Source organism: Ruditapes philippinarum, unplaced genomic scaffold (genome assembly GCF_026571515.1).
Source record: "Ruditapes philippinarum isolate M1 unplaced genomic scaffold, ASM2657151v2 ctg1205_1_1_1_1, whole genome shotgun sequence".
NCBI lineage: Eukaryota > Metazoa > Mollusca > Bivalvia > Venerida > Veneridae > Ruditapes > Ruditapes philippinarum.
The window spans coordinates 163,656-178,658 of NW_026855062.1; the positions used below are offsets into that span (position 1 = coordinate 163,656).

The following is a 15,003-nucleotide window of genomic DNA, read 5'->3' on the forward strand; positions in this document are numbered from 1 at the left end:
GGGAGACAAATACAGTATATAAAGATACACTCTGTTCATCTTTGACTAAAATAGCAGAAATTTATTGAAATCCATGAAATTCTTACTGAATATTCCTAATTTGATATAAATATGTACAGGAATGTGAATTTACTACATATTACGTTCAAATAAAGTTGGTCCTTTATTTAAAACACTGTAAGTTTGTTTTTTATGTCACAATATATTCATATTGTGTCCCCCATAACATAACATTGTGTTAAGACAACACATATTTATTTTTGTATTATCAAAGAGAATGTGTGTCAAACATCCATAAAGCTAAGCAATGTATATCTTTAAAACAAAGGAAGAGCTTATATTTTTTTATAGAATCATGATTTACTGAATTAAAATACATAAACAGAGAGAGAATGAGGTGTATATAATGATATTGATAATATTTCACTGGTGATATAAGAAAACTTAAAATTGCATGTAACATATTTAGCACAGATCCAAAATCGTTTTCAATATGGGCCAATTGAGGGTGTATGTATGTCCACCTTTGCATTTCACCTGAAGGGGATGTTGACGGTTACATTATCAGACTGGTGGGGGCAGATATCCTGGGGCAGGGGGGTGAGTGTCGCAGATTCAGAATTACAATAGTTGATGAATGTTTACAAAATAAAACATTGCAACATTTGAAAATAATACCTGGATAAAAGTGCAATAACATAAAAAGACATGGTATATCTGTATACAAGATATGTATTAGTCATCTAGTTTGATGTACATGTATGTACCATTGGTGCAATTTGATCTTTTAATGATACATTATTAAAAAAGAATAATAATAATAATGCTAACATGAGAGTACATTTAAACTCTTCTACAGTAATGTGTAATCAGTTTCACTATTACATACAATTTGAATGGCTCTTGCATTCCTACATTAAATAAACAAGAGGGCCATGGTGGCCCTGAAAACGCTCACCTGAATATAGAAACTCTCCATGACAAGGAACAAGTAATATTGTAAACTATCCACAAAAACAGATATCAAATCTAAATCTTAAACTATTATCATAAAGTTCATTTTTGTTTCTATAATAGTGCAAGTGTAAAAACACAACTGGTTGCTATTGCTAAGGAAAAATCAACAGTTCCTAAAGAAGTGTACTTATAAGGAAAATCAATGACCCCCTTGGTTGGGGCCAAATTTTTTAACCCCAGGACTTTTATTTGAACAAATTTGGTATATACTCATTAGAAGACGTTTCATTCTCAATATCTAAGTTCTAATTCTTTTGGTTTTTTAAAAGAAAATTGTTTAAATTATAATTTGGAAGAAATTGGCTTGGCGGTTTGTTAGGAGATGTTGTTCTAAGTTTACGGACTAATTGTGATCTCAAAAGCACACCTTGTCACTTTGTGACAGGTGAGCTAAAAATAAGATATTTTGCTAGTACATGGTACAGCTAAATACATATAACAATTACAAAATAAAACATATTCTGCAACAAAGCTAAAGTTTATTTTAAAGCTGCACGCCTCCAGATGAGCCAAGATATTTCAAGAAAATCAATTTCGAGAAAAATGTTCTAAACTTTTAAGAAAGGAAAAAAATATTGAAGATCCAATTTATATTTTACATGTTATTAGCGGGTGAAGACCGATTTTGCAGTATTTTATTACCAAATTTCTACTGCGTTACTAATGCATTAAGTGTTGTTTTTGCAAACCACTTTTTGGTCATTTTCTTGCTTTGTAAGTGTTGATTGCTATATATAAATTACTTTATTTGTTTGCCTCACAATATTTTACTTTTAAATACATTTCCAAACTTTTCATGAAAACTAACATGAATCTGGAGGCATGCTGCTTTAAAATGCCAGCCAGTTTACCTTGCTCAGTTTGAGAAGTGGATGTGAGAATGGTTTTAGGAAGTTAGTGGAGATTTACGTCAAATCAATGTCGTTGTTTGACCGGTTGAGGCAAACCTCTGATGCATGTATTAATACAGCAAGAGATTCACATCACAGACTTTCTGTCAAAAAATTTATATTTTCATATATCACTGGATTTTAGTAAAAATAAAGATTAACGCTTGTTAATTAGGAAAGCTGCTTTGAAAATAGATTCTTAATAAGCTATCAAAATCCTAATCTCCTACACAGTGATCTCCCTTTATTTGTAGAGACATCTATGCCACCACACACATTTTTAACAATATTTCGTTTAAAATATTTTTTAACTTTTGAATTTATATTTCATTATTTTGTATACTTTTGATAATTTTTTTGATAAAACTAGAACAAACATAGGTACGAAAAGTTAAAAATAAAACAAAAAGAGAAAAATGACGTTAGATTTTCTAAGCAATGGTTGAATTTTGGATGTTAAGTCATGTGACTTTCATCATCATGTGACGTATGTGAAGGTGGTGATTACAATTCTGCCAAGGGAGGTAATAACTGTGAGGAATTTGTCCAGAAATACTCTTAACCAAAATCTCCTGCAATCTAATCTTCCAGGTAAAATAATCAAAAGGGATAAACCTGATTGTGTTGATTTGGGTTTATTAGTTAACAGAGAAAAACGCAAATTTCTTTATCAAAAGAATTAAAGTCAAAATTAAAATTATGTACAAAAACCAATATTGTTTGGCAACATCTTGATAAAAACTTTCAAATAAAATTTAGTTCCTAATACTGGCAATATTATATAATAACATCTGCCAATCCTCTGACTTTCATTATAAAATAAACTTTACTTGATTTCTTTAAATGAACATCAAGGATAAATGAAAATGAAATATATGGTTGCAAATTTCTTTCAACATAAAAAAAATCTCAAGACGTATTGTGAGACAAGACTTCAAGCTTATCAGTCTTATCAACAAATTCTTTATAAATTGCACCCCTATACAATATGAAATGTAAATAACACATAATGTATGTCACATGATCACACAACAACCAATCAAAAGCCATTTCTATCAAAACTCTGCGACCTTGACCTTTTTCTATGTTTTTTTTTGTCTCTAGATCGTGATCTTGACTTATGCTTGCTTGATGTCTTTTCCTTTGACCTCCTTTTCTCTGCCCTTTCTCTTGACCTTGACCTATGTTTCTTTGACCTTTCTCGTGACCTTGACCTCTTCTTACGCTCTCTTGACCTTGACCGTGACTTGTGGCTTCTTCCACGCTCTCTATTTTGTCTTTCCTTCTCTTTCTGCAACTCTTTTGTGTAATCAAAAGGTGACTGACCTCTGACATCATGTCTTGACCTTTTAGGTGACCTTGACCGTGACCTTCTATACCTAAAACATTTAATGTAAGTTTAAATGTTAAGTAGAAATGAACATTATATAACCATTGCCCAAGTGACAAAAATCATTAACAACAATTATTTACCAATGCTTAAGAGACCAAAAATAATCATCAAAAATATATAGGTGTAAAAATTCATAAATAAATTGTTCAATTAATTGTTTGATTAAATCAATTTGGTTTATACTTTATTACTTTATGAAAGTGCCGCATGGCAATACACCGCCAGGCAATACAGATCTCACCGTTAATTGATACAGTTGATAACTACCGCAATTCATGAACAATTAATCAAAACAAAAAGGTAAGTCAAACATAAACTTTGATGACAAAGGACATGTGGCAAAAATAAAAATTCTCTTACATCACAAGAGACTTGAATGAAAACTTTTTTAACAGGTTTCTGAATTATGATCTCACTAGCGATTAAAGTTCATCATTACCTTATTCTTGCAAAAGCTGACATTCTTCGAGTTCAAGTTTGAAAGGATAGTGCGCTTAATTAATTAATATGCTTCTGCAATATATTGATAACTGCACCAATTTGAAAAAAAATATATATATATCGTGCATTTCACAGTGCAATCCTCCCATTTATGCTCTCGAATAAGTGTGTGACGTTTCAATCAATTACCTTCAGGAGCTTTGAAGAAAATAACTTGCAGGCAAAAATATTAACCATAGATTGAGGTTGATGCCTGTACAACATCTCTCTTCACATTCTGTGAATAGTCGACCTTAAACTGGCAATGCACAGATCTAAATAACATTAATTTTGTACCATTGCCAAAGTGGCTTAAAAAATTAATAAACAAACATACCTGGGAGGAGAATGTCTATGCCTTTGTGGAGATCTTCTATATGGTGAACGTCGATGTGGTGATCTGTGTCTGATGGGAGACCGACGGGGTGGAGATCTGCGGGGAGGGGGTGAACGAGCACGAGATCTATATGGGGGAGTTGGAGACCTGAAAATTATAAATATAGCTTGTCCTTATGTTTTACAATCAATGGATGTTAAAAGAAGATTTTATCAGTTTCCCCTGTATTCACAGCTGTTACTTGGACTGAAACACATCAATCAAAACAAGTCATGTTTTCTGTTAACTTCATCTCGAAATAATCTACACATTTTTTTGTTTGTTTCAATTTACAGTGTGAGAATTTTTCTTGACATGCCCCAGTTTTAAAAAGTACTCTCAGAATGTCAACATTGTATAAATATATCATGTAAACAAAACATCTGAATTCAGCCGGGGAGTTGAGCGGCAAACAAAACACAATACAAGTTATATGAAATGTTGTTATAATAATGAATGTACCTTCTTCTAGTCATTTTATTTGATGCATATTTTTCTGCCTCGCCAAAATTAACCTCGTCATCTGCTATATGCCTCGGAGCTTCCTCTCTCTGTTGCTGGAGTTTTTCCGCCATTCGCCCCTTCAACTTTACGTCCAAATCCTTCTGCACGGGGACGGGAATTCGTGGAAATAAAGTGGAGTACCATTCTAACTTGACAAGCCATTGTCTCACCATCTCACCAATTGTGATCACATGACCTCCGCCAGCTTTCACATCTACTTCCTGTTTGAATAAAAAAACAAACACTGTTTACTTCTTAAAAGGAAAAGTCAAATTTAAATGCAGCGTAAATATCACTAAAGGGATTTGCTCTAGCTCCCCGTGGGTTAACATTAAAAGACTTCAAAACTTTCTTTCTTTAGAGGCCTGTGAATAAAGAAAATAATAAAAACAATAAATGTAAACAATCTGTTATTTTAATTTTCAAACCAAACTATGGAAACCACTGGTTAATATGTACATACTTCCTAGACTAGTTGAACTATGGCATTAAACAATTTAACATTACTTTTTAATTAACCAATTAACATTAAAACACAGTATGCCTTTAAAGAAACACTGTATTTGTATATATGAAGTTATACTACACGTTTGTAATGCCACTTTTCATTTGTTAATCGTGACGTTTATATAGTTCTGCTTCACCAAAATCAGACATAAATTAATAACGTTTTAACATAAATACAGAACAAGAAAACTACATTACTTGGTTGCCCATATTTACGTAAAAAAACATGTCAAAATCATCTTTAGAGAGTGAAAATATAATTAAATAGAAGAAAAGACAATTTATTCATGTTTTAATTTTCTGATAAATTGGGACTGTTTGCTGGAACTTTCTGAAGTGTGAATAAATGTTTCTAAAAACTCATATAGGCAACCTGTTAAAGATCCTGCAGGTTGTAATTAAGGTTGTATACCACACTTAAGTGAAATTATATATATGTATATAATTATGCTTATAAAACAATTTTCAAACTTTGAAGAATATGTAAAATATGTACAGCAAATATTTGTACATATAATATGTAATCATAAAAATATATGCATACATTTCTAATTGAAAAATTTGACTTAGACTTTATAGAAAATAAATTTCTTTATTACCTCCCTTTATTTACATGAAATGTTTAAATTCGGTAATATCTTTATAAATAATGCTTTTTGGAACTTACAAAATTGATAAATTTTAAATTGAGCATCATATTTATGATATAAAACCATAAAATATTGTGTAACAGGATCTTGAAGTTAAACCTGCTGAGTTTAAGTTTATAACAGGCTTGTTAAAAATAACCCCCGACATAATAGTACAACTTCATGATGAAATTAAAACCCTGACTGTATACATGTATTTACAAATACCCGGCCCTGTATGCCAGGATATAAGGTTCAAACAGATATATAACCTCTTATTGAGGCAGGGCTCGTGCTGCCACGTGCGTCCGTACGTACTTGACCACTGGTGAACACTAGAGCAAACCCTGCAGAACAAGATACCACAAATAAGATATGGTGAAATATGTTACAATCGTGGAAATAAAGGGAGATAATAGAAGAAAGAATTTTGTTCATTTGTTTACAAGAAAAAATACATCAAACTTGTACATAGATCTACAATATTCATCCCTGAAGATTGAGAAGATAGTCTTACTTTTTGTCTAAAGCATTATGATTCTAAAGCTAGAATACAAATAGCTAGACATAAACACTAGTAATGCCTTATGAAATTATAAAATCTCGTGTAATTATTATTTTAATTAACAACGAATACTACTCTTATTCATTTTAAAGGTCATTAAAAGTAAATGCATTATGTTCAATATAATAAAATCATATAATAATATATCATATGTACAAGTTTGAGTATAAACTTTTTAAGAAAATATATATCTTATCATTAACAAATAAACACATATATCATCATTTAAACAAAATACAATATGTAAGTGTTCTTGAAAAGATTCAATTTATAACTTTCATCTAAATCACTGATTTTACTCAACTTTCAACAGTATAGAAGAATTGACAAGAGGAGATAGGCAGAGTTGAGGACAGAGAAAAAGGGGAAAATAGAAAAACACCTTGATCTATACTCACCACAACATAGATACAGTCTCTGACAGCAAAAATTCACATTCCACGTCAGAGCTCTTTAATGTGTTTTTTTTATTTATTAGTGACAGGAGTGTGTATTTGGTTTGTAAATGTGTTTACTTCATGTGTACTGTATGTTTATTCTGTGTACTGCATGTGTATTGTGTGTGTACTGTATGTGTACTTCATGTGTATTGTATGTGTACTTCATGTGTACTGTATGTGTACTTCATGTGTACTGTATGTGTACTGTATGTGTACTGCATGTGTATTGTGTGTGTGTACGTCATGTGTATTGTATGTGTACTTCATGTGTATTGTATGTGTTGTGTGTACTGTATGTGTACTGTATGTATACTTCATGTGTATTGTATGTGTACTGTATGTGTACAGCATGTGTACTGTATGTGTATTGTATGTGTACTGCATGTGTATTGTGTGTGTACTTCATGTGTATTGTGTGTGTACTGCATGTGTATTATATGTGTACTGCATGTGTATTGTGTGTGTACTTCATGTGTACTGTATGTGTACTTCATGTGTACTTCATGTGTACTGCATGTGTACTTCATGTGTACTGTATGTGTACTGCATGTGTATTGTGTGTAGATATAACATACCTCTTCATCGTCAAGATACGGTTCAAACCAGTCCCATAATTCCTTCGGATCCTGTGTATATCTGAAACAGTGTCACATTTATTATAACATTGTCAACAGTATGTTGCTATAACCCCTTGAATCATGTTAAGCTTAAGGTGGGGGGCGATTGTGTTTTGGAACAAGGGCATTTAATGTGAAAGCGCCTCCAAGCATTATTATTGGAACAACATTAACAAATGCATCCAATTTTCTGCAAGTGCTTGAATAGAAACCTGACTAAGATTCACTCACTTGCTGGGTATCTTCCTTACATGTAAAATATATCAATTGTAAACCACAGCTTTCTGGCTATCTTCCATACATGTAAAATATATCAATCTTTCATAAACCACAGCTTCCAGGGTGTCTTCCGTACATGTAAAATATATCAATCTTTCATAAACCACAGCTTCCTGGGTATCTTCAATGCATGTAAAATATAACAATTGTAAACCACAGCTTGCTGGGAATCTTCCATACATGTAAAATATATCAATCATAAACCACAGCTGTTATAAGCTAATGTTTTGCATTTTAACATTGCCACATATTGTCATATACATTAGCATTGTACGCAGGAATGAACCACTGACCCGGAGATTATTTATAAGATGCTCTTTCTATTTAGCTAGGCAGGCAGAACTATAGCAATACCTTTCTCCTCTGTACAATCTATCAATAAATTTTCAAGATTATACCTCTGGGCTGAGTTTCATAGAAAATCCTTAGTGTATCTGAAGTCTTAGGACATAAAACCAACTTTAGGACTAACTTAAGAGTATATAATAAGACCGTTTCAACATTTTTATCTTTTAGTCAAATACTGTAGACTTTAAATATTAAAACACATTCTTCTGAGGTATTTTAAGAAAAACAAAGATAGACCATTTTTAAAATATGAAATTGTGTCAGTTTTTGTCTTCAGAGTGATTTCAGACTAAGGACTTTCATTAAAGTGCAGCTCTGATACTTTTCAAACTATGCTCAAGAAAATATAAATGTATGATAAAATTACAAGCGCAGTGGTTTTTTTAAACTTAATTGGGAAGAGGCCTCTTGATGTATGGAAAATTGCTAATTTGGGATGTAAAAAAGCTGGTTAAGTTCAGATTTTTGGGAAAAGTGCATTATTGTCAAGAAAATTACAAGTGGGAAGAGGTCTTTATAGGCCTCCTGTTATATAACGTGAAAAATCATGGAAAGGGCAATAACTCTTAAATTATACAAAATGGAATTATGGTTCTTCGGCACAGCACGTTTCTTAAATATGAACCAACCCCTTATGACAAACGTAAATAGTCTGGACTTATTCCAAAAAGATTTTTTCAAAGCCATTTTTTATCAATTTGAAACTTCATGTACATACCTGTGCCTACAGTTCACTTACCTGATGTACATAAACCCAAGACCACGTATATATGGCGAGTCGGAATGATCTAATAACCCCATCACTTGTTTTCTTGTCAGTCTCAAAGTAAAGAGTTTGTAGAGGAGACAGTAAGCACTGGACACTATACCTCCCGCACCAACACCTCGTACCTGTAAAATAAAAATTAGATTTATATACCTCCCGCACCAACACCTCGTACCTGTAAAATAAAACATTAGATTTATATACCTCCTGCACCAACACCTCGTACCTGTAAAATAAAACATTAGATTTATATACCTCCTGCACCAACACCTCGTACCTGTAAAAATGAAACATTAGATTTATATACCTCCTGCACCAACACTCGTACCTGTAAAATAAAACATTAGATTTTATATACCTCCTGCACCAACACCTCGTACCTGTAAAATAAAACATTAGATTTATATACCTCCTGCACCTGTAAAATAAAACATTAGATTTATAAACCAACCACACCGGCAGACGGACAAATGAACAGATAGACAGAATATAAACCTAAAGTCCCCTCCAGTTAAACCGTTAGGGGACTAAAACCCACCAACATACATTGCTCTTTTATGCATTTTTTTTCTAAATAATAAATATAGAAACAAAAATATTATTTACATAATACTGGTTGCACTGTTTGTGGAAAGAAGAAATGTTTTGCTGTACTCAAGGTTTCCAAATATTGCTACCTGCTATAAATTGACCTGGACAACACTACTTTCACATTATAATTTGCAAGTCAATCATTTATAATTTTGTACTCAACGAAACTTATCAATGGCACATATGTCAAGTTTTAATAATAGACAAAGGCAAAGTAAAAAACTACATACAGACTTACCCCACCACACATTCCTGTCTGACCCGCAGTTTTTCTACTGCCTTTCTCCCATGGTTCTAAATGTGTGACCTAGAAAAAAAACATGAAAATTTCTTTTTTACATTATAAAAGATATTTAAATAACTTGTGTTAATATTAATAAGTTATGAATAAGCTTTTAAATAAAATTTATACATCTTTAATAATCATGACATACAGTCTAACTTGCCCATGCGACAACATGTATTAAGCGACTTTTTGCTTATGCGAACACTTTAAATTTCCCCGATCATTTTCTCTCTATATCTTTAATGTATTAAGAGACTTTTGCTCAACATGACCAGTGACCGCTAATTAGTCAGCTAATTAAGATCAATCTTTTCATTAAATGACAATATTTACAACAATGTCATGATTTTGTTACATTTATATGCAGATTTTTATGAAAGCACATTAAACTTCTGATTGATTTTCTTTAGACCGGACAGTCAAGGATAGCCTACGAAAGTGCAAGCACTTATTTCCAGTAGGGTCCTTACCTCAGCAGACACTGGAGACAGCTATGAGATACAAGGGAAATCCCCCTTTTTGAAAAGTCCCTTATTTCCCTTTTTCCCTTAATGAAAAAATTACCTGGTTTTTACCAGTAGACCTCTAGATTGGTGGGAAACACTGATAGTGTCTCTGAAAAATCCAAAGGGTGTTACCCAGGATCGAACCCGGAACCTCAGGAGTGACAGTCACTGGTCTAACCAACTGATCTATCGCGCTATCTGCATCTAGCTTAAGCTATCTGGACTTACTTTATAATATATTTCATCTATCACTTCATGGTATGTCTTTAACTCGTAAAGGTTCTGTTTGAAATATGGCGATGACTGGATGTTTGTTAATATAAGAGGATTCAGGTTCATTGTCTTCTCGTTGCCCCATATTGGCAACACATTGTTTGGTGCCATACTAGGCTTAATTTATACCTGAAAATACAGTTACAGTTGAGTGATTTACCTGAAAGTTTAGTGCCGTTATCAACAGTCTCTTTGCTACATGACATTAGCACAATTATATTACCAACATACTTAAACACTTGTTAAATGTTCTTTAATCAATTATCGCAATGAACACATGTTTTTTTACAAATTATACTTAAAATCACTAATTCCGCGTCATCACTTATTTCACGGTAATGGATATTTTTATGTGACCAGTGTTAAATATGGTCAGAATTGACATTTTTTATTCATACACCTATACAACAAAGTTTTTGTGGAAAATATTTTAAATCTCTAGATTTTTACGTAAAACAGAACAACATTTTACAAATTTCTGCAAAAAGCAATAATAGTCCATTAAATGTGTGCGTATGTCTGAAACAATCATCATTTTCTAAATGTTCTTGTTTGTTGAAAAAATAAATTTTGAGTTACAAAGCAAGGATAATTTTAATACGGCACAGTCAAAGTCAGGGCCCGCAAAGCTGGCCCGGGTTTTGGCTTGCCTGGCTATAGACTACACGTGTATATTTAAAAGAAAATCAACTAAAAAACAATTAAAAAATATATAGAATTCTACACCTATCAATTGAATTTTCAGTGTCAGTTCTAGTTAGGCGCCGCCATTTACAATGTAACTCAATGATAAAAGACGGTGTAATCAGATAACGGAACAAATCTCAACTTTTCAGATAAATGATAAACGTCGAGTGTTCCGAGTGAAAACGGAAGCGGTGCATGAAATACTGAATGACACTTTTAAAACGGAAAAAAAATATATCTAACTACCAGTGTTAAAATAACTTTTGTCCAGATCATGCATATTTATTGAATTACAGCATGACATAAATATGTCACTGTTCTGGTTGACTTTCGATACGAGACTGGCTTCAGGGAACAGGTCAAGCAGTACTATAAAACCTGTTCGCTGAAGTCTCTTTAGCTAAGTATATATATAATTGACAAATATTTATCAATAAACATATTGTCATATATGTATATGTTTAATTCAATATCTATTTCAACATTTAATTACTTCCTTGTAAATGTTATTTTGCTGTGGCGAATCGTTATTGTGGCGAATCGTTACTTATTCATAATCTAGTGATTAACATCGATATATAAAATTTATATATAATATAAAAAAGGGCCTGCTCGCAAAGCGAGCTTTACGGTAACGCGAGTACCTCCTAAGTGATGGTTTTGAAAACTTTCGTCCGAAGTACCAAATTGGACACATCGCAATTTTTTAAAATTACAAGATAACGATAAAAGCCAATGTACTCTGATTGAAAACGGAAGCATAGACTGGTGTCCTGCGCACTTATATAGGAACTTTTTGATTTAATTCTTGAATGTGAAGTAAAATAAATTAAAGCAGCTGTGTCAAAGTACAGTCTATATAGAAAGGAGGAACCAGAATAAAAGGAAGCAGTGTATAAAATACCGAATGACAATTTTAAAACTGAAAATGTAAAATAAAAATGAACGTTTATTTTAAACTATCTTACGGTAAAAAAAAATCGAGCTCGCTTCCAGGCTTTGCCTTTTTCATAATATGAAATTAGGCGAAGCCTATGAACGGGGAAGTAATTAAAAATTCCTTTCATTTTTTCGTTTTAAAGGTGTCATTCGGTATTACATGCACCGCTTCCGTTTTCACTCGGAATACTCGACGATTATCATTTATCCGAAAAGTTGAGATTTGTTCCGTAATCGGAATACCCCGCCTATTATCATTGAATTACATTGTAAATGGCGGCGCCCGACTAGAACTGACACTGAAAATTTCATTGATAGGTATAGAATTCTATATATTTTTTAATTGTTTTTTATTTGATTTTCTTTTAAATATACATGTAGACATGTAGTCTATAGCCGGGCAAGCCAAAGACCGGACCCGCTTCGCGGGCCCTGTCTTTGACTTCCCCGTATTAATTTGATGTGACATAGCTTGATTGTGAAATATTTTCATTCTTGGGCAGAATCTCGCTTTAGTAGAGGCTAGTCCTAATTATAAGACCTATACGTAACCTATTTCATATTTATCATTCATTAATCTGATATTTTACATTTTTCATTTTCCATGTTACGTTAGGTCTTAACAGATCTTTGCAAAATCGTGTAGCAAAAAAATTGACATTAGACATCGATTTAGATCTAATGAATTTAAACAATTAAAACAGCGTGTATTCACATTAATTTTGACCTATTTATGAACAAAACTAAAAAAGAATACCTTTTAACAAAATTATTGAACTGTCACATCCGAAAAGTCATGATTAAATCCTCTCATTTAATTAAATTCCTTATACAGCCAATATACAAATGGCCGGCCATACAGTGCGCGAAATCTGATTGGCTAATTCAAATGCAAGCGTTTAAATGAGTCCAAGTTTCTAACGGAATATTTTTTCAACGAAATAATTGCCCATGCACCGTCAGTGTGTTCGAATATATTTTTCCGTTCAAAAAATTGGAATCAATCTGTTAAAACGCTTTACTTAACCAGTATGGCCCGATGAGCGAAATAGACTGATATGTATATTTTATTTTTAATTGATAAGTACATTGTTTGAAAGTTTTTGTTAATGATAGACCATGCATTTGGAAGAACAGAGATAAGCTTTTGAATAAAGCTTGAAAGGCAAAGTCAACAGAACATTTTTTTTAAATTTTTTAAAATGCTACGCGTTTTTGAGCAATAACTATTAGACGTCAGGCTTGACCAACATAAAACTATAACAAGCCTGTAACGTCTAATCTATTGGACTATAGTAGAGGCGAGATACTGCCCAGACAAGAAAATAGTACAATATCGTTTCACGCAGTACAATTAGTTGGACTATAAATTTAGGCAATCAAATTTAGGATGCCATTACTGAGAACTTACAGACAAAAACTAGATAAATATCCTCGTTTTATCTTTCAAATTTTTGTAGAAAGAAACCAAATTTTCCAACGTTCTCTTCTTGTTGAATGCCTCGTTTTCAACTTGTTACACGTAATAAAAACACGTTGTGAAAATATACAACCATGAAGGTTAAAAAGTACTAAATTGTCAGTTGCATGACTGGCTCTCAGGTACTACTAGCGGTCTCCACTAGTAGTACCAATATTTTTATTTTATTTTATTACAATTTACTTACTTAAAATAGATTTGTATTTCTTTTAAATTATCCGACTTATAAATAAAATTTACTTGACTTGACTTGGACATATATTATATATTATCTTATTCCAATAAAGGGTCATATTAAATGACAACACCTATTAAATGACATGTAAGTGACAATGTCCATCAAAAATACTAAGTTAAATCAATTTATGTTTTTTCAGTATTATTTCTGAGTTTATAACAAGTAAAAATAAAATATTCAAATTGTTTTATAATTATTTCAGCTTCGTTGCTCATTATTTAAAGGGACTCCACTGAGGTTTAAAAGCCTAAAAACATAACATTTGAATTTCTTATATAAATAATGATCAGAAATTTTGCACAAAGATTAGTGGTCTAAACCCATATCAAATGTTACATTTATCTGGAAAAAATATTTTCAGTCCCATCATGTCAAAAAGCCTCAGTGGAGTCCCTTTAACCAAATGAATTGCTTATTTCAGACATTTGTTCAATGTTTAAATTCTTATATTTTGTTTCATTATATATAATGCTGCCATGGCTGCGTTGACTAGTAAAAGCATTGCAAGCAGTAACAAAATGTAGCTCGTCTTCAACATCATCTGAGTTGCATGCCTCGCAAAAATTTCTATCGGACTTGATTTTTTATATCTCCCGATTTCTATTTGTAATTTGTGAGAACGTACATTTGTACTTATCCATAGCTTTATAAAACAAGCTCTAATAATCTAATAATCTTTAGCGTTGATTACTGCTAAATAAAGTTCACTACAAAATTTTGTTTTAAACACTGCATAAGTACGTAGTTTTCCATCATTATCTACCGAATTTTTCAATTTATCTATAAATTGTATTTTAAAAGTACTCGTACAATAATATATAAATTCTTATCATTATATTGTCTTTCGGGTACTATTCTAAATGTATTCTAGTCATTGTTAAATGTATTCACTAGTATTTACGAGTAAAAGAAGAAGACAAATTATAGCTAAAACACAGAGAGCAATGAAGAGTAATCCTGCAAACCTACAACTGCCCGTTCGGACTGACTGAAGTTGAGCAGGGTGAAAACGTAGCTAGGGAGTTTATATCAAGGTTCAATGCTAAGAGAGGAGAAAGAGTACTTATAGTAGTCGGAGGCATTATAATCAGAATCTATAATCCTTTTATTTCTGGTTGCAATATTTCATATGTGATTCTTCAAATGATACTGTCAATATTGCATATGATTACAAAAAGTCAAACGTAAAAAC

At 32.1% G+C, this 15,003-nt stretch overlaps 1 protein-coding gene across 4 annotated transcripts; it reads right to left on the bottom strand.

The window, feature by feature from the left end:
* Window positions 1–340: 340 nt before the first annotated feature.
* On the bottom strand, window positions 341–13,654 carry LOC132741995 (pre-mRNA-splicing factor 38B-like). 4 transcript variants are annotated; one of them, XR_009627371.1, is made up of 9 exons: window positions 13,505–13,654; window positions 10,423–10,596; window positions 9,641–9,709; window positions 8,785–8,936; window positions 7,377–7,437; window positions 4,619–4,881; window positions 4,118–4,264; window positions 2,285–3,286; window positions 341–2,041 (listed from the first exon to the last, which is right to left on the bottom strand). XR_009627371.1 is itself a non-coding variant. In XM_060730271.1 (9 exons), the coding sequence occupies exons 2-9, from the start codon at window positions 10,576–10,578 to the stop codon at window positions 2,947–2,949; spliced, it is 1,188 nt and encodes a 395-aa protein (XP_060586254.1). In that variant the 5' UTR covers window positions 10,579–10,596; window positions 13,505–13,654; the 3' UTR covers window positions 341–2,946. The 4 variants fall into 4 exon arrangements, 3 of the variants coding, with proteins under 3 accessions (XP_060586254.1, XP_060586253.1, XP_060586252.1); XM_060730271.1 differs by adding an exon at window positions 9,067–9,088 and having other exon boundaries at window positions 341–3,286; window positions 8,785–8,914; XM_060730270.1 differs by adding an exon at window positions 9,170–9,191 and having other exon boundaries at window positions 341–3,286; window positions 8,785–8,914.
* Between the last annotated feature and the right edge of the window lie 1,349 nt (window positions 13,655–15,003).

Excerpts from the sequence above, each read along its gene's own strand:
- LOC132741995 (XM_060730269.1), bottom strand. The coding sequence starts at position 10,578 with ATGGCACCAAACAATGTGTTGCCAATATGGGGCAACGAGAAGACAATG. Across the intron at positions 7,438-8,784 it reads CTTGGGTTTATGTACATCAG|ATATACACAGGATCCGAAGG; the intron begins GTAAGTGAACTG and ends ACACTGTTTCAG. Across the intron at positions 4,882-7,376 it reads CGTATCTTGACGATGAAGAG|GAAGTAGATGTGAAAGCTGG; the intron begins GTATGTTATATC and ends TTATTCAAACAG.